This window comes from Macrotis lagotis, chromosome 8, assembly GCF_037893015.1.
Source record: "Macrotis lagotis isolate mMagLag1 chromosome 8, bilby.v1.9.chrom.fasta, whole genome shotgun sequence".
Lineage (NCBI taxonomy): Eukaryota > Metazoa > Chordata > Mammalia > Peramelemorphia > Peramelidae > Macrotis > Macrotis lagotis.
In genome coordinates, this window is record NC_133665.1 from 4,413,807 (window position 1) to 4,438,872 (window position 25,066).

General features: G+C 40.9%; 2 protein-coding genes and 1 non-coding gene across 3 annotated transcripts; 2 read left to right on the top strand and 1 right to left on the bottom strand.

Moving 5' to 3' along the window:
• The first annotated feature begins 381 nt into the window (after positions 1 to 381).
• LOC141496751 (U6 spliceosomal RNA) lies at positions 382 to 488 on the top strand. Its single transcript, XR_012471148.1, has one exon. It is a non-coding gene; the product is annotated as a U6 spliceosomal RNA (small nuclear RNA).
• Positions 489 to 946: 458 nt separating this feature from the next.
• Positions 947 to 15,599, top strand: LOC141495221 (UPF0764 protein C16orf89 homolog). The gene is made up of 8 exons (XM_074196330.1): positions 947 to 1,277; positions 3,851 to 4,000; positions 4,744 to 4,894; positions 5,117 to 5,234; positions 6,024 to 6,159; positions 6,742 to 6,846; positions 7,504 to 7,563; positions 8,751 to 15,599. The coding sequence occupies exons 1-8, from the start codon at positions 1,082 to 1,084 to the stop codon at positions 8,849 to 8,851; spliced, it is 1,017 nt and encodes a 338-aa protein (XP_074052431.1). The 5' UTR covers positions 947 to 1,081; the 3' UTR covers positions 8,852 to 15,599.
• NAGPA (N-acetylglucosamine-1-phosphodiester alpha-N-acetylglucosaminidase) lies at positions 6,260 to 18,554 on the bottom strand. The gene is given in 13 exon segments (XM_074196326.1): positions 6,260 to 13,021; positions 13,023 to 13,076; positions 13,078 to 13,264; positions 14,398 to 14,461; positions 14,552 to 14,677; positions 15,046 to 15,174; positions 15,429 to 15,476; positions 15,726 to 15,934; positions 16,280 to 16,408; positions 16,704 to 16,812; positions 16,943 to 17,082; positions 17,482 to 17,955; positions 18,139 to 18,554. Coding segments are annotated over 13 exon segments (1,983 nt in total). The 5' UTR covers positions 18,273 to 18,554; the 3' UTR covers positions 6,260 to 12,841.
• Positions 18,555 to 25,066: the final 6,512 nt, after the last annotated feature.

Consider the following 25,066-nt stretch of genomic DNA (forward strand, 5'->3'; position numbering starts at 1 on the left):
ACGAACTGAGGAGAGACCAGTGTCCTAGGAAGATTATTTTGACAGTAGAGTGGAAGATAGAGAGGGGAGCTTGGAAGTAGGAAAACCAATTAGAAGATGTTACAAGAGTTGAATTAAGGGCTGAAATAGGAGGCAGTGACCACATGGATTCAGAGCAGAGATGGAGGTAAGAAATGTCCTGAGGGTAAAATTGACATGATTTGATGACTGATTGGATAGTTGGTGAAAGAGTAAGTGACTCCAAAATTATGTTCTAGAGTGACTGGGAAAATGAATGTGCCATCAATAGAAGGAGGAGAGTTTAGAAGAGAAGCATATTTAGTAGCTGGGGGAAGAGGAGATAACATTTTGGTTCTGAGTTGAGTTTGAGATTCCATTGTAGTGCTCGCTTTGGCAGCACATATACTAAAATTGGAATGATACAGAGAAGATTCGCATGGCCCCTGCGCAAGGATGACACGCAAATTCGTGAAGAGATTCCATTGTAAATCTAGATAGAGATAGTATATGCATAGATTTGGGAGACAACTTGTAAAGTTGATAAGTGAGTTAAGGAAGTATATGAGCCCATTTTGGCAAAGAGCTGGCAGGTCTAAGGGCTAGAGGTGTGAAAGATTACAGGATTTAGAGCCAGAAACAAGCCTTGAAATCATCCAGTTAGAAGCTCTAGAAAATTTGAATACTGGAAAGATATATGAGTCCTTTGTCCTTACTCTCTTCTCTAAATGTTGTAGGTAGGATTTCCAGACTGTTTGGGAGAAATATATTGTTGAGTCCCTAACCTCAGCTACCACTTACGACAGTCATACTGAGCCCCTTAGGGATCCCAAACTATAAGAAAAGCATACCTTTTGCATAGACCTTTACTAACTTTTTAAGACTGGTAGCAAATCAGCAGCCTTAAGAGTGCAGAGGTGGCCCTTCCGTGGGCACTTACTTATCTGCTTGTTTATGTTAGTAAAAGTCTCTGTTACTCCTTTTGTTCAGCAAGAAGGAAGAGGGGGAAGGAGGGAGGAGAGTAAGTGAGGCACTTAGTACAGAAGTTGCTGTGAACATTTGATTGAGTGCAAGGGACTAAGACATGCACCTAATGGGACTGCTGTTGTTGCTGTCATTGCTGTTGTCACCCCTATCTCTCCAACAACAGGATTTCTCAGAGAGCAAGGCTGCCATGGCGAGGATGATCCTTCCTGCCCTGGAGAAAGCTACCTCATTCATGGAGAAGAGATACAGGGAGCTTAACTTGGACGGAGTGCTGGGATTCTGGGTATTAGAAGGTAGTGTGACTTCCTCTTTTCCACAGGATGACTAGAAACTAAGATTGTTTTCAGATTTTTCAACGGAGTTTCTAACCTCAGGCATAGGAGATTAGCTGAAGCTGAACTTAGTTTTGCTAATTTAGGAGGAATATGTAATTTTTTTCTCATTCTGGCCTCTGCTTGCCTGGAGGAAATTTTGCCTTGTACCTCTTGAGGTTTTAGAAGTAAAAAGAATTATGTTAACAAAGAAGAAAAAATTTTGAAAGCATAAGTCCCTAAAAAATACTACAGCTCAGTTTCCCAAACCAAAGCAGAGTCTCTATGGTTCATTTTCTTTTATCATTATACTGACAAAATAGGAGAAAATATTCTTCTTTAATAGAGAGTTAAATAACAGTATTTCTATTAGTTCTTTGGGACACCTATTCTTCTACTCTAACCTCAGCTCACACTGCCTGGAAACCAAAGATATTGAGAGGTTCTGGGAAAATAGTTGAAGTGGTTCTTTAGCTTTGGAAGAGGAGAGTATTCTGATGACAATATACTGGAGGGCAGCTAGGTGGTGCAGTGGATAGAGCACCAGCCCTGGAGTCAGGAGGACCTGAATTCAAATCCGATCTCAGACACTTAATAATTGCCTAGCTATGTGACCTTGGGCAAGTCACTTAACCCCATCACCTTAAATAAATACAATTTAAAAAAAGAAAGAAGGTTCTTTTACAGTTTGGACAACATACTGGAGAAAGGCCAAGTCAAACAGAAAGAAAACCCTGCTCTAGCATGGGGCCAATCATACCCATTAGACTAGTAATAACTGTCTTTAAAGGAGCAAACAGCCTGGGCCTCAAGATCTTGGTTTGGGATTGTTTCCATTAGGTTTCTACCTACAAAAGTAATCCTCCCAGTGGAGGTAATGGGAGACCTTCTTAATCCTATTCCATGCTGACTGCCAGTTAAGCCCTCCTGGAACTGGAATTTGTGATGCTAGAAAGTCCTAGTAAATGATCTTGCTGGGTCTGAAGTAGGTTTGCTTATGTCATTGTGGTCTGGATTTGGGCTATACTATGTATGATGAATTTTATTTCCAGTAAGTTCTTCTCAACTACCATCCCAAACCAAAAAGATTACCAAGAAAATGGCCATGGTATTGGTATACTAGGATGACAGGGAAATGCTCATCTCTAGTTCTCACTGAGAAAGGTGATGCTACCGATTCTGTTCGATTATCTGCCTATGAAGAATCACTCTTTTGTCCTGGGAATGCAGGTGTAAAAAGAAAATAGAGATTTATGAAAATAAGTTACAAGACAAAAGAAAGCAATAGGAAAGTTAAGTAGAGTTTAAGGAAAAGTCACGTGGATTGCTAATTAATCTTGGTAGGCCAACTGACAGGTTCAGCAGAAGTCTGTTGGGTGGGGAGAGAGAGAGACAGAGACAGAGACAGAGACAGAGACAGAGAGACAGAGTCAGAAACAGACAGAGAGACAGAGACAGAGAGACAGAGACAGACGGACAGTCTGAGAGATAGAGACAGAGACAGAGAAGGGCAGGCAGCCATGAGGCTTGGTTTAACCAGGCCACATGGTGAAGACCACAGAGCTCCACATGGATTAAGGAAGAGCCAGAGCCATCTTTCTGGATAGATGCCTGGAAGAAGCAAGAGAGCCCAAAGGGGTGGCACTTCCTATTAAATACTGTTCTGAGGTAGGTTGGACAGAGGGTGGTGCTTGGGAGCGGTCCTACACCTTGGAGCCAGGTATCCCCCAAGGACAAACCATGTGTGGTCCTTCCTGTCTTAAAGTGCTTGATCTCTAATTTCAACATGTCACTCCCTGCCCACCAGCAACCAGGCCAAAGTGAAGTGAAAGGGAAAATAGGGACAAGATACAAACAACAGTGTCCAAGGGAGGCAGAATCTCAAGAGCAGGAAGCTCCACCCATTTAACAGATTTTGTTTCTGCTATCTTCATAATTCTCTACATCAGTGGGAGGATAATAGGTATTAAACCATATTAATAACCAAAAAGAGAAAGAGGAACAATTGCAACCCTGGAAAACACCTTTACTATTTCCCTTACTCATCTGGGACATACAACTATTATTCTAGTCCCTTTGACTTTTTGTTTATGTAGTAGAATTTAGTTGAACTCTTCTACTATGTCCATTTCATTTTTCAGTCTTCTAGAGATCCAATCCTCCCCAAACTACAAAAATCTATACATATGTCTTCCTTTCATGACTTTTTCATTCTTAGTACACCTCAATGAAGAGAGAAGGAGCCTTAATCTTGAGGAAAATGGGTAGAGTTCAGAAAGGGATTTGCCTTGGGTCATAGCAGAGAAAATTAAGGGTTGGGGTTACATTGCTTCAAATCCTCCAATTCCTTTCAATTCCAGTTCCACAAAGAGGGGTGAGGAGTGGTACCTCCTTATCAGTGGAAAGAACTGGTTTATTAGTGGGATTTCAAGAATTTAACTACACAAAAATATAAACAGAAATGAGATTCAGACACATTTCTCTAAATAAGGAAAGCTAATAAGGTCACTAATGGGGCAATACTTGAATCACAGGCCTGTCTTATTCCTTTACAGTGCAATTAAAAGGTGTCTTGGAGAAATGGGGTCAGGAGCCTGTCCTGAAGCCCCTCAGTCTGAGGGTAGACAACATAGGGAAGAAGTTATTACCACTCATCACCAGAGCCACAGTCTACCTCAAGCTCAGTGACTCCAAGTACTTAAAAGGTAAATATTGTGCAAGCCAGGAAGTTTATTTGCTAGGGAAACTAATCTGATCTCCCATGCTTGAATGATCTGAGCAAACTTATGAGACTGAATAAACAAATTGTCATCCAGTCTCCTTACAAAGTACACGGGAACAATAATACCCAACTAAGAGGAAATAGTAGGAGGTCTCTCCTTTCACAGTTATTTCTGACAATAAAAGTCTCCCCCTGGCATCTCCAGGTCTGTCTATCTAGACAAATGACCCCACAGTGGAAACAGCCTTAAATGACATGTCACTATATGTCATCCTATAGAGATGCCCTAATTGTACCTAGGTTTTGGAAGACCCCATCACTTTTTAACCAAACAACAACTAATTGTTTTTTTTTTTAAAGAAAATGAAGTATCATTTGCTGGTAATGCTCTTTTTTGGCATTTATTATTAGCTCCTCCAGGGCCAGAACTGCCTCTTTTTATATTCCCAGTATTATCACAGTGTCTTGGTGGAGTAGGCACTGAATAAATATTTATTTAACTGACAGTGGAAGCCTGTTTTCTATTGATAAGAATATATTTCCTGAATGCTTTCAATTCCCATTTTCAAATGGCTGGTGAAGGTCACAAGACCATACATTTGTGAGACACAAGAAATTTGGGTCTGGGTGATGTATGTCCAAGGTATCAGTTGGATGGAAATCTGTATCTGAGTTACGTAAAATTGCTTTCTCTTACTATGATACTGCTCAATTTTACCTTGACAGAATTTCAAGAGACTCTACAGCCAGAGTTCTGGAATCTCCCTCATTCATGGAGTCTCACAAACACCTCCATGATCTACTCTAAGTTTGACAACTCAGACTATTTTTCAGAAGAATTAAGTGATTCATGCATGACACTCTTACTAGGAACCAAGTGAGTTTAATGGCCCTTTTTCTTTCTTTACTGGATAGAAAAGTACCACCCATTACCAAACTGATAGAACACGAATATTCCCTACATAAATTTTTCCCATTTCTGTATGCTTTTTAAGTTCAAGACCAATTCTCCTAAAGGTAATAAGGACCTGTGTCAGCAAGGCCAGGTCTCAGGTCCTCTGAACTTCATTATTTTCTCCAAATAATGACTTGCTTCTAGGGAGGAGGGCTTGCAGCCCTGCACTGTCACTGACCTCTGCAGGGAACTCATGACCAAGACTGGAAGCATGGGCTATGCACTGTCACACCAGCTCCTCTACTTCTTGCTTGCCAAAATGGTAAGTGATATTTTATGGGACAGAAGATTGCTCCAGAAGACCATATGGCACCAAATTTAGAGAGTATTGATCAAGTCATCCAACTACCATCACATATGACACTTTTATTGGAGCCAAAACAAAAGACCTGAGAACAAGTTGTTTTCCTTTTGCATGTAACTTGTGGCCTGTGTTCCCCCCCCCCCCCATATCAAGACACATTGCTCTCACTCTCTACTAACCTACAGATTTCAGATTGAAATTGTAATCTAATTCCTAATTATTTGTATCTTTACATATCAGATTCTCTGCACTATTTTTATAACTAGAGGTACCAAAAAATGTCTGCTTGCCTCTTCTACTGAACTGTATGTTTGTCAGAGGATAATGATACAAAATTAGAAGTGGGGAACGATTGTCTCTAGGATTTCAATTCAATATTTCAAATCACTAAGAATTTAAGAACTCACTTGGTATAGGAAGGGCTCATTATATGTATTTGATAAGAATGGAAATTGTGAGTAGATTAGTATATGGCACCTGGGTCTTTGGACTACAAGTCTGAGCCTATTGAAACTGTTGTTCCAGAAGACCACAAACAGGATGAGTTCCAGAAAGAACTATAGTCAGAGACCCAATTATACATGTTATAAGACTTCTTGCAGAAAGACTCCTGGCAAAAACCCTCATTTTTTATACACAAACCAGTTTTAAGGTCCATTTCAAAATCACATTTTTTTCATTTAACTATTGCTATACCTTCCTGGCACCAAAATTAAATTCAATGCTCTCTGGTTTTTTGATCCCTAGAAAGGATGTTCAGATGGCCTGTTTCTACAAGCCAAATACTACATGGATATTTTGTGTGCTAACATGATGGCGTTGAACTTGAAAACTGAAGAAATTGGTTTCCCATTTCTTAATCAAGATATCTTCATGGAAAATAGTATGAACTGCTTTCCATTCCCCAGATAAGTGCATGTAATCATCTTGCTTTATCTCTCTCTCTCTCTGTCTCTCTCTCTCTCTCTCTCTCTCACACACACACACACACACACACACACACACACACACACACACACACACACCTACCCCTAACTTGATGACAATTCTGACTTAATTTAATCTACAATTCTGAGGGATATTGCTCCCTAACCACTTTGTCAGAGATAAAAGTAAGCTGGAATGGTATTCTTTTGTTTGAAAGTCCAAATCCTTTCAGGAATTTTTAATCTCCCATGACCTTATCCAGTATTCATTGACGTTTTCAATTGGTGAAGTGATGCCAACCTGAAAGTTGAACTAAGTTGTGTCCCCTGTTGCTATAGCAAAGATGCAATGTTTCTCTTCCCTATCAGTCAAGAATTCCAGTGGTTCAATATATCAACCCTGCTCAGGTTTACACTGCTCCCTGAGGACACAGGAAGTATAACAATGGGAAGTGGAGAAGGGTCTGTAGAAGTGGGGAAGACTGTCACAGACACCCAGGATGTTGAGAAGATAATCATTTTCATCTTCTTTTCCTCAGTCATGTTCTGTGGACTTTCTGGCTACTCAGATTTCTACAAGCCTAGCTGGCTACAGGCTATTCTTGCCTGGCAGCGACCTAAGGAGGGATGCTTTGGGACGCCTTGTAAGTAAAGTTGACTGTCTTGGTAACAGGGAATTTGAGAAGTTAGAGGAGATAAAAATGCAATCTGCCATATTCCATCAGAACAAAATGAATCAGCTAGTCACTGGAGCTTTTAAAAAAATAAACTATTTTCCCAAGTATTGGATAATATTCCATGGAGAGAACTCTTACTGAATGTCAGGAATGAACTGTCACTACACTTAGTGTTCAGTCTCCATACAAGGGGTAGTGAAGACACCAGATAAAAAGAGAAAGGTGTGCAGAGCAGTTGCAGGAAAGCAAGGAACTGAGTTCAAGGTCTTACAATGGGGCTTCTACATTAAGATCATTTGCCTTCAGGGTCTTAAACAGGATTGGGGGCTTGAAGGAAGCATCTAAGAGAAATTGGCAAAAAAGGAAGAATATGAAGAAAGAATAATCATATGGGGAAAATATCAGGAACTCTAGAACTGATGGAATAAACACAATGACAACTCACGTTTATATAGCACTTGGAATATAGTGAGAGAGAAACCAAAAACTCATCATCTTCACTTTCAAGAAATCTTCCACAAAAGCACAGGGTTGATGGAAATAAGGATGGGGAAGGCAAGAGACATTTGGAAAAATTTATACTGAAGTATTTCATTTTATGTTTCTATTTTTTTCTGTCACCAGATGGTGAAGATCAAACACAATTATTGAGAAGAGTTAAGAGGAGAGAGAAAGGATTTGCAGGTAAAACAGCAAAAGTCAATAGAATGTCTTTACACTGCCTAGAAGACAAATTAGAAAAGTTTGGGATTACATCACCTCTCCCTACACAAATAGTATCCCATGCAGAGAGGCCCAAGAAGAAATTCATGACATAGTAGTCATAAATTGCATACGCTCTTTTGAAAATGCATTATTTTGATTACATTTTTCCGGGGGGAAAAAACTAAAACATTTTCAGGTAAACATCCTGGCATCACCCATGTCAGGTGATTCCAAAGACTAAAAAGATGATATTAATTTGGGAATACAGAATGAAAAAGTGAGCTAGCTAATAGCAAAGAAAAGAATAGTTGTGGTATCAGAATTCGAAGAAATACTTGTTGCAGTTTTTTACTTTCCATATTTTAGGAGGAATTTATTAATCTATTTATTTTTAATAATTCATCCCTAAGTTTAAAGTACAGAGAGTGAGACCCCCACTTTTTTTCTGGGTATACTCCTAAGGAGGAATGTGATTATCCAAACCCTTCCATTCTGTTTTGTCATTTAACTTCTCATCAGCATCTCCACCTGAAAGTGGTGATAAGGAAACTCAAACAATTTTATACGTTTTTAGCATGTTGTATCAGATGAGAAGGAAGCCATCATAAGGCCTAGATTTTTCTTTATCATAAGTGCCAGTGCCTGTCAAATATTGATGCCTAATTAAGAACTAATTCTTACCACCTGCTGGAGAGAGATGACCTTATTTGGTTGTGAGGCAGCTATTTCCTTAAAGTCACCTCATGTTCTCGGACTCTTCTTAAAAATCAGGAGTTAAGAAAGGGAACCTGATCCAGAACTTTTCAAGACCATAGAGGCTTTTAAAACTACAAACTCATTTAGGCTGGTGTCAACAAAAGAAAGAACAAAGATAAGATTTTGAGAAGCAAAGCAACCTACATTCTGTGGATCTCTGAGTTAGACCTCTCTTTTCTCTTATTTCTGCAAAATGGGGAAACAGTCCTGACTTTCTCACAGTCTTCCTAGGGGTTTTATTAGAAAGAATAAAACAATGTGGGTGATTTGAGATAATTAAAAACTCTACTAAATACATTTAAGGGATTAATACATGAGTTAAATCTCCATCAGGGTTGTACTGTAGAAACCCTTAGCACCAATGAAAAGCATATTTGATGAGTAGCCTAACAAGATTTTTTTGTCTCCAGATGGTTGCTCTTCCCACAAAACAGCTGTGGCAGTAGCAGCCTTGGGTGGCTTCCTTTATCACTCTGCAGATCATTCACCAATCATCACCAAGTCTCATTAATGCTTCATAATAATCAAGTAACAAATCAAAGGGAAGATTCCATACCTGCTGAAAATGAAACATTTTGATAATGGATCCCCTTAGGTAATGATTACATAGATTTATAAGGAGAGCAATGGAAAAATACAGGTGACAAACTAGAACCAGTGTAATTGGATTAGCTCAATTACCAGAAGGATAAAAGTAGCAGCATTTCTGTATCTAGCAAACTATATCCCTCATGGTCCCCAGAAATAACTAAATTCTTTTAATTTAACCAAGAGTAGACATTTCCTATGTGCAGACGACTGTTCAAGGTGCTGGAGCAAAAGTGATGAATAGTGCTTGTCTTGTTAGGTTTACAAAGAATCTCTTCCCATCTCTTCCAAATATAACCTTTCTTGAAAGGTAAATTCTAAGTCATCCAATGCCAGGAAATTTTGACTTTGGACATTCTCAGTTTAAAAGGAAAAGCAAATATGGCAAGTAGATAACTGACTTTCCAGGAATAAAATACTGCAATGCTCAGAATTTGAGGCAATATAGTTTCATAGCACATGCCTCCTGGGAAAGCCCACAGAAACATTTTCTTCCCAAAGTCCATTGATTCCCTAATTAAAGGCATCTATAAAACAGAAAGTTTCAAATTCAGTCTTTCTCCCCTGGAACCTATTGTGTCTGGAATATAGGAGTTTAATAAATGCTTGTTGATTATCGATCTTATTTCTAATCTGACTATTCACATTGCTCACAAACAAGGGATTTGTTGCCTCAGTTCACTTATTGGGTCATTACTATGTATGCTTAATTATAGTTCAAAGAGTCGGTTGAGGGTGGCACAAATTTGCTAGTCTTCCACATCCCAGTCCCTACCAGTACATAACATTCTTTGTGGCTATCTTTGTGGAAATTAAGTTTCATAAAAGCTCTTCTCTAACAACTTTAGGTTTGAATTAGCTCATAAGTGTTAGTAGGAGGCCAACCCCTGGGAGTGATATTCATATATCCTTGGTGACATTTTCCATTAAAAATATGTATGCAGGTGGCTAGGTGGCACAGTGAATAGAGCACGAGCCCTGTAGTCAGGAGTATCCCAGTTCAAATCCGACTTCAGACACTTAATAATTACCTAGCCGTGTGGCCTTGGGCCTTGCCTTGCAAAAACACTTAAAAAAAAAAGATATGTATGGATTATTGCTCCTTGTATGGATCCAGTGAATCCTGACCTGGGATAATCTGTGGCTCCAGAAGTGGTTGTAAAAGGTTTTTCTGATAGAGAAGTATGCAGATTTCTAAGAACAAATATTGTAAATTTACCCAGGAAATTGTGAAACTGGGTCTCCTTTAACCGATCATTCCTGAGATAAGTTTTTGCTATAAAAAAGTCTGAGTTTTCAAAAATAAAGTTGGTATATTTTCACTTCCCAACCTTGCATGTTTAGGTATGTTTTTCTACCTGATTTGATTCTCAAAAGTTCAAGTCCAGACCCACATCAGAGCTATTGTGGGCACTAAGTGTTCTTTGTTATACTTTAGGTTAGAGGCTGACACTTTGGGAAAGTTCCAGTGTCTAATTACACTATGCAAATTCAACAGTGACACATGGAACAATAAAGTATTAACCCTGTTACTAAAGGAAACATCTTCTAGTTTTAATTTCAAAGTCAGATATGTAGAAGTATATTTAAATTTCCATGGATAGCATTCTCAACTCTATATAATCAGTTATGACACTACTGTAGCAGGCAGAGCAAATATCAAATCTAAGACCTAGATTCTAGGGACTTAAGCTACAAGGCTTTTATTGTTGCTTTTCAGTTGTTTCAGTTACATCTCTTAAATGACCTTGTTTGGAGTTTTCTTGGTAAAAATACTAGATAGATTTGCCATTTCTTCTACAACTCATTTTATAGATGAAGAAATTGAGGCAAACATGGTTATTTAACTTTTTCAGGGCCACAGTGTTTGAGGCTGCATTTGAACTCTCCTGACTCTAGCCCCAATCCTCTATCTACTGTGCCATCTAGCTACCCAGAAAATACTTTTAAAGGTCAGATAATACATTTCATTTCCTTTAACAATTATCACAGTCATTCCAGACAAATAGGGATGATATATTTACTGCTTTTCTGTAGAACATTCCACCACCCCCTCTACTTATTGGTTTCTAAATTATATCCATCCTCCTATCCTTAGCCTCTTCCTTACTTCCACTGCACTCCCCCAATGACACAAAATTAAAAATGGCTAGTCAGGTACTTACTTCTGTATGATAAAGCAATTAAATTTGGTGTTGAAGAATTTTGCTTAAATTCTAGTAACAATGTAGCCTCAAAACTAGCATTTACTTTCCCTTGGTCTCAGCTTGCTCCTTCATAAACTGAAGGGACTGGAAGACTGGATTTGATCTTAAGATTTTTCTGGCTCTAAATCTGATGATTTAAAATTTTTTTTAGATGTAGCATTGTGAAGAATGGACCTTGGCCTCAGAAAAGCCAGAGGGCAGTATCTTGGATCAGAGGGTCAAAAAAAAAAAGAGCCATTAACCCTTGAGCAACTGATTTTATCTACCTGATAGGATCTAGATTGTTGATTTTGATTTCTCCCGTGAGAATATGTAGTCAGTAATCCTGGATAAATCATATGTATTCTCCATAAGTGAAAACAAAGTACTGTCATATCCTTTGTAACTAGAGGAAGAGTAATGTAGTATGTACTCTTCTTTCTGCAGCTGCACTAAACACAAGTCTTCTGAGATTTTAGTTCATTAGTGTCAGTGGAGGCTGAGTAGGGCTAGGTCTCTACTGCTATGAATGGCAAAAGTTGAAAGGAAAGAAGGAGGTGGATGTCAAGACCCACTGGATAAAGGACTGGATAAGGACTTACATGCTCCACTGGTAAGCCATGTGGAACTGGTCAATTGGGCAACAGCTCTTTCCTTCTTCCTTTCCTCTCCTTCTGTCCACACAGGGTATTATACACTTATCTATGGCTGTTCTGACCAAAGGAATGTAAATGTTGATTATGGAAACTGTAAAAAACATCTTGGTGTTTAAGCACAAGTACAAGACTTGTTTAGGAGATGACAGTTGAATTGAGTCAACTAGAAACTTTACAAGGCAGAGGTTAAGAAAAAGTGTATTCTAGGCTTGGGGGTAGCTAACCAAGAGCCTGACAAGTTCTATTTTGTTATCCTTAGGGTTTAAGTATGTCATAAATGCTTAGCTATGATTAATAAATGTAGGAAATTTTAGCTATTATTGTGCCTGTGTTCATAAACATACAAGACTTTGCACAAAATAATAAGACTGTTAGCATCCTCTTCTCCCACCCCATCACAGGCAGAACAACATCTCAGTCTCTGTTTAAGTTCTTCACCACTGGTCTGATGACATCAGTCTAAGACTTGAAGATTTGGCAGCTGGGGTCTGACAAAATATTGCATTGGCTTCATTCACTCCTCAATTTATTCAATAATAGAAATATTAATCAATGAAAGGAAGGACAAAATAGTTTGTCATGTAAAAATACCAATTTCATTCTTTCCATTCTCTTTGTCTTCAAAAAAAGCAACCCCCCCCCATGGGGGCCAGAACTTTAAATTAGCATAAAAAAGTGGTCTATTTAAAGTGACCTATTATCGCTTCAATTTTCCCACAGGAATGAATAAATTATAGAAAGGCTGAGATTTGCAGGTTTCCCACTAGTCCTTACAGATTGGCTGTCCTTTCTATCCACAGGCAGGGAATGGATTATATTTTGTCTCATCATGATTCAAATCATGATGAGAATAGTTCTCCAGCTGCTATTTTCCCCAGGCTAGCTGAAGTCCCTTTGGTACTGCTACATCCCCGTAGAGGACATGGTCACCTCACTGAACAAGCAGACACAGACAGGCAGGGGGAAGAGGCCAGAGGCCCTGCCCTGAGAGGTAGAGCTTTATCTGGGAGTGCACTATTACTCTGGCTGAGGGCTGGGTGTAGCATGGCATCTGACGGACAGGCAAGCAGGCTAGGAGACTGAGGCACAGGTATCCCAGCTCCTCTGCCAAGGAGGGGCCAGGGCTGGGGCTGGGATTGGGCTGTGAAGTGAAACTCTACTATGTAATGCTGTCTGGTTCCCATTTTCTGTTTTAGCAAGGGTTTCCTCCACACCAGTTCTCCATGGGAAAACCAAGAAGCAGAATTGACTTTTCCAGCACAGACAATTGCCACCTCTCACTGTTCTGAGTCATTGATGCTGAGGGTAGGGGCTCCTTGTTGTTCCTTCTCTAAGGAATGCAGTTCCCCATTCATTTCCTGTAATGGATGGTAAGCATACTCTCCATCCAGATGCCTCCTGGATGCTCTGGAGCCAAGGATAAAAATCACATTAGCAGCAGCACTGAGTAGCAGCAACAGAGTCAGGACCAATGTTAGAGACAGCCAAGCTGTCCTAAGGGGGGAAAAAAAAAGATCGATCAAGAGAATGGTTACAGTAGCATCGCTCCCTGTCTTCATTTTATTTTTCTCCTCTTGAATGTGAAACATAAACAGAGGAGGAGCATTCCTTGTAGCCTTTTGGTTCAACTTTGTTTTCTGGGTCCGTAAATCAGACAGAGCAGATATAGAATTACAAATTTCCCCTTCTAAAACAGGGAACTGCTTCTCTACAGTAACAAGATAAAACTCTTAGCCATTCCTGAGCCAGGCTTATTAATCAGGTTCTAGGCAATATGGAATAGGAAAATTGTTGCTGTTTTAACCAGTCAGCCCTCACTTAGTCTTTTCATTTTAAAGAAACGAATGGAGATGTCCCACAATTTGTGAGACCAGGACTCTAGGTCATCAGATCCCATAGCACTGGCTGTCCCTTTCCAGTGTCATATTCTTATGAACCTTTGCCTGAAGAGAGGCATTGATGAAGCATGTGTACCCAGGCCTGTAGCAGACTACTGGGAAGAGACTGACTCTTCTTGGTCAGTAGTCAGGAGAAAACATAGTCTATGAAACCTTCCTTTATTCTCCTCCCCACCCTCCTTAGAGATCCTAGACTTGCAGGCCTGGGGATTGACAGAGAAAGAGCCTACTCTCTCCCATTGCTTCTATCAGCATATCTGTGATTTCATCTACATCAAGAAGTTACTGTAAGAAAACTCCTCCTCTACCAATGTAGATCAGCAACTATTCTATTCCTATTTGCCTGGGATGCTAGGAGATTAAGTGTCCTGACCAAATGTAAAGAGCCAGTATGTGTCAGAAGCCAGTCTTTAAACTAGATCTTGTTGACAGAAAAACCAGCTCTGCCTATTATATACTAGTTGCCTCTATAAGCCAACCCAGTTTCTGGTGTGGTGGTGCAGACTTCTATTTCTAGCCAAGAGGAAGTTTGAGACACAGAGCTCTTGAACTTCAGAATTCCAAGTCAATCTACTGTCCATTCTAAGTTTATCATTATTATAGTCAGTCCCTGAGCCAAAGCTCATATACCAAATGGGAGTGGGCCCAGGTCTGTGAGTAGCCCCTATATCTCCAGCCTTGGCAAGATATGGAGACTCAGTCTTAAAAAGTAAATAAAAGTCAACCTACTTTGTGAAATAGGGGTGTTCTTCATTCCTTTCAGGTATCATGGAAGCTTTAAGACATGGGCCAACTGCAAAATATTCCCAAAGAGAAATTGAAAGGCATGTATACAAAGGCCTTCCCTCCACCATTACCTCCAACTCTCTAAAGAAAGCTGTACCTTGTGAGAGGATGTCCCGCACAGTGGAGGTGAGGTTGCAATTGCCAGTCTTGGGGTCACAAGGACATGAACTCTCACATGTGCAAGCATGCTGGCAACTTGGGCCATACCAACCTAAGGGACACACTGAAGAGAGGAAGAGAGTAAAGACGACAGCCCAGTGACCTACCTTTTCTTGATTCAGAATCTCAAGCTGCTTCCTTTATTCTTCAAGTCAGTAAAGAACAGGGCTAAGAGAAATATTCCAAAGTTCTACCATTGCTATATAGAGATGAGGGTGAAGTTATGATAGTAGAAATGAATGAAGCTAAATGTCAGCACATTCCATCTTCATTTCTTCTAGCAAACTTTAGCAGCCTCTTAGAAGGGTTTTATAAGTAAGAGGCCATGTGGTGCCGTAACCACTCTATCTCTTAAGAGTTTCTTTATTCTCTTCTCTAGTTCTAGAGAACTCCCCTTGCTTCGGGAGGTTTCAAGTTGCAGTCCTTCCTTACCCTCAGCACAAGTATCTCCTTGGAAGCCAGGAAGGCAGGTACAGGTCCCATGAACAGGGTCACAAGCAGCTCCGTTCTGACACTGACACTTCTGAGCACAACTGACCCCAAAGCTGCCACTGGCACATGCTAGGACAAAGAGGAAATGAAGGAATACCTTGGTATAACTCAGTCTACCCATGCCCAGGCCTGCTTACAGCAGGATGCTCAGGGGCAGGCTAGTTTTATCCTAAAGCAACCTAGTACAGGAGGAGCAGACCCTCTCCCTCTCATATCTCCCCACAAAAGGCAGCTAGACTTCCCCCCCTATCCCGAGGGTTAGATTATGAGGACCACCACTGCAGTTTTCAGGGATAAAGGGATGGTTGAGTTGATGTAGTTACCTTGACTGCAGTTAGTGCCTATCCATCCAGCATCACAGAGGCACCCAGCTAGAGAAACAAAACAAATATCAGTCATGGGAGCTGGCAGGCTATGACAGATAAGATCAGTTCTAGGGCCTCACAATCCCTGGAACAATAGGAGGCTCCATGAGAAGCAGAAGACAGTGAGTGGGGAAGTGGGTACCTGTAGGCAGAGATGTGACTGTCTCTCCCTCACAGTCTGGCTTTCTCAACTTTGGGGTAGGAGAGACAGGTGCCTCCCAAAGGAGAACTGCCTTCCCTCCCCATGCCACTCACTCTCAGTGCAGAGCCCATGAAGGCTACAGTTGGAGGGGCCACAGTTCAGGATGCTGCAGTCATCTCCCCCCCAGAAGTCCCCAGTACAATGGCAGATTCCCTGCACACAGGTCCCATGACCACTGCAGTCCGGTGGATGGCAGCGTGGCTCATGCAGACACACGACTGTAGAGATACGGCGGGCACAGCGCCACATCCTCTTATCCTTGCTGGAGAGAAGAGGAATCCCATGAAACAGAGTCACAGGAGCTAGAGAAGTTCCCTCTTCATTTGGAACATGTCTCCTCTACTATATCAATTCTTGACTAATTCTTGGCAGCAGGGGAAAAAGAAAGCCTCATCAGACCTCTATAGCCCAGACCCCTGCAGCAGTGTTATTCTTAGGTTGACTGTCCAGGTCTAGTTATGGCATTCTCAAAATAAGTCTGTCCCAGTTCCAAAGAAATCCTTAAAGCAGGGCACCCCTGTATAGGAAATATCATTCAGGGGAGCCTAGAGGACATAAACCAAATTATGCTAGAGTCAATGAGAAGCTAGGATCTCTTTCTGCTCACCAATGATCCGATGGGTAATTCGCCAGAGTTCCATTGACAACAAATGTGGCAGAACCTCCACCATCCAGGTTAATTGCATTCACCACTCCCTGTTCCTTTAGGAATTCGGCCATGTCCCAGAGATTAATGCTATAGCATGAAGCCCAGTGTTGGAAAAAGTGAGAATATGAATCATTCTTTGGAAATATGGGAGGCAGAGTAGAAATAGAGAAGGGGTTAGAGGTCCTGTTTCCTGGGAAAAAGACTGACCCTTTGGAAGAGAACTAGATGTCTCAGAATGACTTCTGGCAGTCCCAAGAACAATAACAGTTATACAAAGGGGGAGTTTTGGTTTTGGCTGTGAATGAGGTTAAGTAAGGGCAAACCCCTCAAACCACTGAAATGGGGGCAACGGCACTCCCAAGCCTCCCAGGACCCTGCTTACCCTCGCTGATCAGTCTGTCCATCCACATGAAACAGCACCAGTCGGCCCTCTCTGTCATGTCCCACGGCTGTCCGAGCTGATATCACATTCACAAACTTGCTAAATGAGCCTATGGATGAAGGTATATCCATATGTTCAACTACTGGTTTTTTTTCCCCCTCCTCTAGAGAAATGGCAAACTTATGCTAGGCCCTCAATTAGAAATTACTGAAGTTAATTTCCCCTCTAAAATTTCCCACCTGTTTCTTGTGTTTCGTCGCATTCAGTTTCTTCACTTTCATTAATGTAGACACTTCCATTTCTCAGCAGCCACACCACCCCACTCACCAGCTGTACAAATGGATTCTTTGTGTCCAGCACCTCCTCCTCAGACAGGTACCTGGAACAGCCACCACCAGCACACAGTGGGAGAGTAAAGGCTCTCTCTCCACCAACCAGAGCCACTACTCCTCAAGAGGAACAACTGTCACATTAAGCCCTGGTCAGCCGCCAGTGTCATCCTCCTGCTTCAGGGAAGCAGACTGGTCTCTGCCTTGGCAGAGGGAATCTAGAGGGACCGGGCAGAACACCACGCTGCCGTGGCCTGAAGCTTTCTGGAGCCGTGTTCTCCCCTTCCTGGGTTCGGACACCTTGGGGGGTAGGAGGTTAGCGGGGGCATCGCACCCAGTCTCTGACTTTCTTTTGGAGGAGTTTATCCGCCCCAGCCTTCCTCTCTCTCTCTGTCCCTTAACTCCGAGTGCAGCCGCCAGCCCTTAAGCCCAGCCCCCCGCGCCCTCACCCGGTGACGAGGGTCCCGTCCCGGCGGATCCCGAACTGGGCGTTTTGCAGCCCCCCGGCGCTGCTCACTCGCCGGCCGTTACTGACCACGTTGCCGAGGCACTCCCCCGTGGCCACGCGGAAGAAGCCCCCGTTCTGGGCCACGACGCAGCCGGCCGCCCTGGCGGTCTCCTCCACCGTCACCAGCCTCCTGGCGGCGCAGCCGCCGGGGCCCCCGGGCTCCAGCACCGAGAAGCTCCGCAGGGGCCGCGCGGCCACGGTCAAGTGGCCGGACACCGGCCTGCTCGAGCCGTTCCCGCGGCTCGGGAAGTAGGAGACAAAGCGGTGGACGACGGGAACCGAGTGGGGAGACGCCCCGGAGGGCGGCGGCCAGCTCTCGTGGGGTCGGGTCCCGTTGCGGACCGGCCGGCAGTCCCGGGGCAGGCGAGGCCGAGGCCCGGGGTAGGGCAGCAGCAGGTCGTCACCCAGGGAGTCCCTGTGGAGACAGGACGGGATCACCACGGGGCTGTGACGGGCCAGACTGTTGCAGAGGGGACTGAAAGCCAAGGGCCCGGGCTCGAGAAAAGCCGCGAGTGGGGCCAAGGCCACAGGCTCATTTGTCTCCAAGGGTAAATCGAGACCCCGTGGCCGCCCTCCTCACTAGAGTAGCGTCACGCACCCCTCACTCAGCCCAGGGATCGGGGCAGCCGCCAGGAGCCAGCCCAGCAGAACCAGGAAAGCGTGAGGAGAACGACCCATGGAGGCCGCCATGCTGGACTCTGGCCATCGGTCACATGACGGCCCACGTGACATCACCTCCGCTTGGCGTCCTCAGGCGAGGAAGAGGCGGGGCCAGGGAACTTGGCTCGCCCCGTCTTCTCCTCTCAGATCTCGCGAGGTTTGGGTCTGTGGATGGGATTTGGGAAGTGTACGAGCGGCCCCGTCTTCCGTTGCGCGGACAGTTCCTTGGTCACCGAGCGGTGCTGCAGGCGCCGGCCACGGGGGAGACAGAAAGGATGAAAAATGCCCCAGACAGCCCTGTTCTCCCGCAGCGCGCGTTGCGCGGGGCCCAGCGCGCACGAGGACAGCGCCGAGTCATCCTCTCGCGGCGGGACACGCCGCCTAAAACACCCTGCGCGAAGCGGGGGGCGGAAGTGACGTCACCCCGGCCGAGCGCGGGAGCCCTTGGCCTCCCCGCCCCGCCGCTTCTCACCCAGGGGGGGTCCCCGGGCCTTGGCCCTTGTGTCTGAGCATTTCTTTTCTTTCCTTCATTTTCTTTCAGCTACTCAACTTTTCCAAAGGCCTTCTTTTACCTCCAGGACTATCGTAGCCAGATCCCGAAAGCCTCCAGCTTAAGGAGCAACAGGAAAAAAAAATATTGCAGAGCCACGATTAGTGTTCCCCCGACCCAGCTTCAAGCTGTAGTGAAAGACCGCGGGTCTGGAGGCACCCTGTGGTAGAGCAGAAGGGCTGGGCTTGCTGCCAAATAGATCTCCAGCAAAGTTAAAAAAAAAAAGGATATTAAATGAATTGCTAGACTTTCAGAATTTTGCTGAACTTAATGGAAAATTTGACACAAGAACTAAGAGGTAAATATGAAATACTAATTACAAGGGGACTCCAAAAAGGACATTTACTTTTTACACGTGGAAATGCAAACAATACATTTAAGAGTATCGGGCGGCTAGGTGGTGGAGTGAATAGAGCACCCGCCTTGGAGTCAGGAGTACCTGGGTTCAAATCCTACCTCAGGCATTGCCTTGAAAAATCTAAAAATAAAAAAAAGAAAAAACTACCAGTAATTGGGTAGTTTTAAAGATTGGGATAGAGCTGAGTGTGATGGGATTAAAAAAAAAGGAGTTGGAAAAGATAAGTGATTATCTCATGTAAATGAGGTGCATGAGGAAAGGCAGGAATTAGATGGAAGAGAAGGGTTAGTTCTGGAACCCTACTCATAGGAAATGGGTTAAAGAGTGAACAATGTATATATTTGGAAAGATAACAGTTTTCCAAATTCAGACAGAAACAAAAGGGAATAGGGATGGGGGAGAGTAAGGGAGGGATTCTTGAAGGGGAAAGGTTAAGAAATAGGGTAAATATGGTGGAAGTAAAGTTAAGGAGTGAAGAGAGATAGGGATAGGATGAGACTAGTGAAGAAAATAGAAGAAAAATTAGCAAATTATTATAGCTTAGAATGTGAATTGAATGAATTCGCCCATAAAATGGAAGCATACAGTTGGAGTTAACTGCAATAATATAAGTACTTAACTTGGACTTAGTTTGGCAGACAATAGTTCAGTTTCTATAACCTTCCAAAGTAAAATTAAATCTGGTGACCTTGTGAAGAATAGATTATAGAAAAAGTTTTCTCCTGCCCATGAGAAACTGCCTCCCTATAGATAATGACCCATCTGTGCCTTAGGAGAGGAAAAAATGGAACCTCAGAGAACAACTTGGAAAAACCTGGAAAAATCCCTGCTTCCTTATCTGTGGGACATAGCATGAGAGTATCTTGGGTAGAGCCTCCTTGAGTTCCCTCTTCCCTTTCCTCTGAACTCCAACTTTGGAAACTTCACAAGTGGGAAATTTCCTAGCCCATGGGTCCCTGGGCTGATATTAGAATATCTCCTTAAAAGCCTTTCTCTATCCTCCCTTAGTCAATTAGTTGACCCACCTTTTTTTGACTTGGCTTGTTTATCTAAGAATTAATAAAGGCTTTTTGATTTCTTTAGACTGAAAGATGATTCCTTAAATGAGTTTCTCTCCCTACCTTGGAAACAAGGATCTCAGAGCTCTGGGACACCTCTTAGAATTTCCCATGACAATATCAGATTAAAAATTTGAATTTAATAATTATGTTACTTTCAAGAAATTCTATAAAAATGAGAGATGCACTCAAACATAAAATAAAGACCAGGTGTAGAATTTATGTAAAAAAAAGCAAGGGTGGTAATCATGATCTCAGTTAAAGTTAAAGCTAAAACAGATATAATCAAAAGAGAACAATAACAAAACCACACTATATGTCAGTTATATCAATCAATATTATTATAGACTATTTAAAATAACTAGACACTGTACAGTTGGGATATTGCTGTGGTATAAGGAAATAATGATTTGGTGGATTGAGAAAAATGTGGAAAGACTTGAATTTATGAAGGAAGATGCTATTTACCTTCAGAGAAAGAGGACAAGTGGAGCCCAGAAGAGAGCTTATAATTCTCCTAAAAGATAGTCAAATTAAGATATGAATTTTGGAGACTGGCATGTAGTTTAACGGTTGCCATTTACTTAGGAAAAAAAAAAGTTGTCATTGCTCCACTGAAGAACAATCTTGTAGGACATATTTTTCCCAGGTACACATTGGTTTAAAGAATACAGACTGAACCAGTCTTTTGATTTCAATATGTAGTTAGAGCTTTGCTGAAACCTCTCATTGCCCACTTTTTTATTAGTGTTTTGGTTTGATCATAGTCTAATGTGATTTTTAAAGGTAGCAGGAAATGATTTTGGTTAGGCATGGGTTCTGGACTTCTGTACAAAAGTTGAAACAATTGACATTTGGAGAAAGAAGACTTTAATATCAGAATTAAAGATTACAAAAACCTCACATTTTTAATACCATTACCATCTGCCATCCCTCAGACTTATATGATCAAAGATCTTGAAGTAGAAGGGATGTTGGAACCCTTTCATTTTAAGATGAGGAAACTAGGACTTCGGGGGTCAATTGACAGGTCATAGAAAAGAACATCAGAGTTGAGATTTGAACTCAAGAGCCAGTGTCCTTTACACTAAAGACAACTTCTTGTTTTGCCTAATTTCTTATGGAATGAAGCCGAATATCATTAAGATGGGAAGTGCTTGTTAAGTAATCATGTTTGTAAATTTCAAAGATAAGGAAACTTACTATCTCATTCTGAGTATTAAATTGCAGGACAGTAGAGAGAAAATTAATTTTAAATTTCTTTTTGTCCTAGAACATTATAAACCAAAGTACTGGTTATCACCAGTCCATATCTATCAAATTAAATTTCCTTTGAATTCACTTTCATGTTAGGATGCCAGACATGTTTATAGTTTCCAAAGCATAGGTTTAGTTTTGATGCAACTTTGTTTAGAGCAATTTGGGAGCTCAGATTTCTTCTTTAAGAGGCCATTTTTTTCCTGCTGAAATAGCTTCAACTTCCATCATTCATTACTTTTAGCCTGTGGTGAAAACCTGATGTATTCCTAGCTTGAGGGTTGTGGTTCTACCCATTTTATCTTAAGTTAAATGTTTGTCTAATCAAATTTTAATTTTCAGTCTAGCCATGAAAGAAAATTTTAGATTATCTGCAAATACCATGTGTATATTAGATTCTGTTCCACTGATTTCTCAGAAGCATAGAGTTGAGAATCAGTTAAATCAATCAGGTAAATGGTCAAGAGTTTTTCTCTTGATTCTGCACTTTTGCAAGGCTTATGAAAATGGTTAAGAGATCTCTAAAGATGATTAAAAGAATAGAAAATAACACCTCAAGAATAAGAATAAAAAATTCTAGAATTTTTTCAAATTATAAAGATGTGAATGGTGTGTTAGTTTTGATTCTCAATTATAGAACATAATGACCAACTATTTTTCATCTTACCGTTTATAACAGAGGGTGGCAGAATTTAAATTAGAAATGAATAGTAACAGGAAAGTGATGAAATCTCTTAAGAAGAACACTCACTATTGAATAACTTTATCATCTGATGATAACTTAAGTGTGATCCATTTTGGAGGAAATGGAAATGGACTCTAAAAGTATCTTTTAGCCATAAGTCTCTGAAGTCTGATTATCAAACACCTTTGTTGAGACTAGTTCAACTGAGACTGAATCCCAGCAGCAGCAAATGGACACATGGTCCATAGTGACACAAGAACTTTGAGAAGTGCAGCCAAAGGAATTCAGATGTGCCTTCATTATATTTGGATTTGAATTTGGTAGTAGAAGATGAATTATTGTGTAAAAGTGTTATTTCTTAACTATTATTATCAGAGAAGCTTAAATTTCGCACATTGGAAATAACAGAGCAACTGACAGCTAAACACATTATTATGAAATCTGTATTGTGTAGGTCTTGAAAGCACAGGCTTTTCTCAAATTTCTGCCTGCATCCAAAATAATAGTATAAAAAAATGACCCAATTAATTGAATGCAAATTTAGTTTATTAGTCTAGACATCTGCCTCTATAAAATTGATTATCTTTTAAGATAGTTACAGAGATTGTGGAAGCAGAGGGACTGAACTGTGGAACTTTTAAATAATACTTAGGCTACCCAAAAGGGAATATCAACAGAACAGCGTATGAAGGAGTCTATACTTGGTATGTCTACTGAGGTAAGAATCCTAATTTGTAGGCATTGTGGAATAATCATAGATAATTTAAAATCAGATACCATTTTAAAGAAAAGCACTGTGAGAAGTATATCAAAAAGTATAATATTTTAACTGTGATCATTGTGGTATCTTATTCTTGGTATTTACCACATTTCCCTATTTACCATACTATATGTGATAATGAATTTGTAAAAATCTAAGAATCCTGAGTTTCAGAATTTCCTGGCATGGGATGACTGAAATTTACCTTTCTAGGGGCATTATATTAGGAGGCAATAAAAAAGAAACGTTTAGTGTGAGTTTTGTGAGATAGACAATACTTATTCATCCTTTTATTTTTTGTAGCATTTACCACAATTATTTGTGCATAAAAGGTACTTAATATTGAGTGAACCCAAATGACTTTGCTTATTCCTGGGGACCAGCCTTGAAATAATTTTTTCTGGATCCAGTCAACACTATTACTTTGATTCTTCCTCTATCTTTACTAGCTTTAGTTTTTCAATAATACAAGATTTTTCTAATCTTCTGCCTGTATTTTGCGGATCTCTTTCCTTACAAACATGTACAAAGTCAGGGCACTAGGGAACATATCACAAAAAGGGTTATCAGGTAAAGAGTCATCCATTTTAGTTACTAGCTGGTTGTTGTAAGGCATTATTGAGGCATAGTTGATAGATTTTCTGTAAAGTAATTAAGAAAGCCACCCAAGGAAACAAAATTAAGGAAGAACATTAACCTAGGGAGAAAGAATCTTGTTAGGCATATCTTGTCAGATAAGCTTTTCATCACTGCTTCAATGCATAGCATATGGCCCTAGTTTACCTAGAGTTTAGAAAAACTTTTGACAAAATATTCCATATATAGAGAATGGAGTGATATGGATTAGACAATAAAATAATCAAATGGATTCAGAACTTGCTGGATGAACTATTTGTAAATAGTTCAACGTATGGATGTGCTAGAGACAATTCTAACCATCGTGGAAGAACTGAGGGTTACCACAGTTCCATCTTGATGTCATTTTTCATTTATTCAGCTTCAGCTAGGTAATGCTTTTTTTTTTATTGAGAAAGGTTTTTCATCTTCAACACTGTCACATATAAGTCTTTTTTCATTGAATAGTTTTCTTAGGATATAATGGAGCCAAGGCTATTCTCCCATTTTACATAGGTTAAGAGGAGGCAGAAGTCCAGACTGATGAAGAAATGGAAAGGATGAAGATTGCCTTGTTCCTCCATTTCAGTCCTATATTCTTTCTGTTATTTCCACAATACTAAAGGAACATACTATTTAAGGATAAAATTTCTGGAACTGTAATTTGTTTTGAGTTTTGAATTATCAAAATGGTTGTCAGAATTGTCATAAAGAATATTCTGTGGCAACATAATTGTCAGATAAGACTTATGCCTAGAATCAAACAGAACTAAGGCAATTTTCTCCCTGTCATAGTAACCATGTCCCTCTTTTTTCCTTTTATAGCAAATTTCTATAATCAAGAAGTTCTGAAGTTTATATCAAATCTATTAGGAAACTGATAAATCAAAATTAGAATCATTGGTCTATAAGGGGCTCTGCCCTTATTGACTGAAAGGAAGAAATGTCAAGAGTTATGATTTTTATATTGATTAGTGTTATATGTAATAAATTTAATAATTTAGTTTTTAGAAATTGTTTTCACAGGCAGACTCTGGGCCTGGGAAAACAGTGAAAACAAGATAGCCAGTTATTTGTTTTAATCATGACAGGACCTGAATTCTTTACCTGAACTATGTCAAGTGAATCTGTTTAAATTGTTCAGTACAATAATTATGTACCTCCAATACTATATACTCAACTTGGCCATTCCCACAGGACTAGAGTGTCCTACTTGGATGGCCATAAGTGATGTAATTGTTATATTGTCCTGCATGGTGGGCTTGTTCTGGGAAGATCACTGAAGCCCCCAAAATGATTGGTTTATGGTCCATCTTCCTCTTCTCTTTCATATAATATCTGGCTCCACAATTGCAAGGTGGAGCTTCAAGGAAGGAGTAATCCCAAGATTTGCAAATTGTTTCCTTCCAATGAAAGTAATTAATAAAACACTACCTGATCACTGGCAATCTGTCTCTGGCCTGCTCTATTCCACCCAGTTTGGAGAGACTGGCTCAAAAATGTTGTTAACAATGTCAAGGGAAAAACTTCCTAACAATTCGAGGTATTGAAGAGAAGTAAGGGTTTCCATAGAAGGTGGTGGA

Coding starts and splice junctions, on each gene's coding strand:
- LOC141495221 (XM_074196330.1), top strand. CDS start 1,082: ATGCACCTAATGGGACTGCTGTTGTTGCTGTCATTGCTGTTGTCACCC. Junction 5,235..6,023: donor ACTTCTTGCTTGCCAAAATG/GTAAGTGATATT, acceptor TTTGATCCCTAG/AAAGGATGTTCAGATGGCCT. Junction 6,847..7,503: donor GGGATGCTTTGGGACGCCTT/GTAAGTAAAGTT, acceptor TTCTGTCACCAG/ATGGTGAAGATCAAACACAA.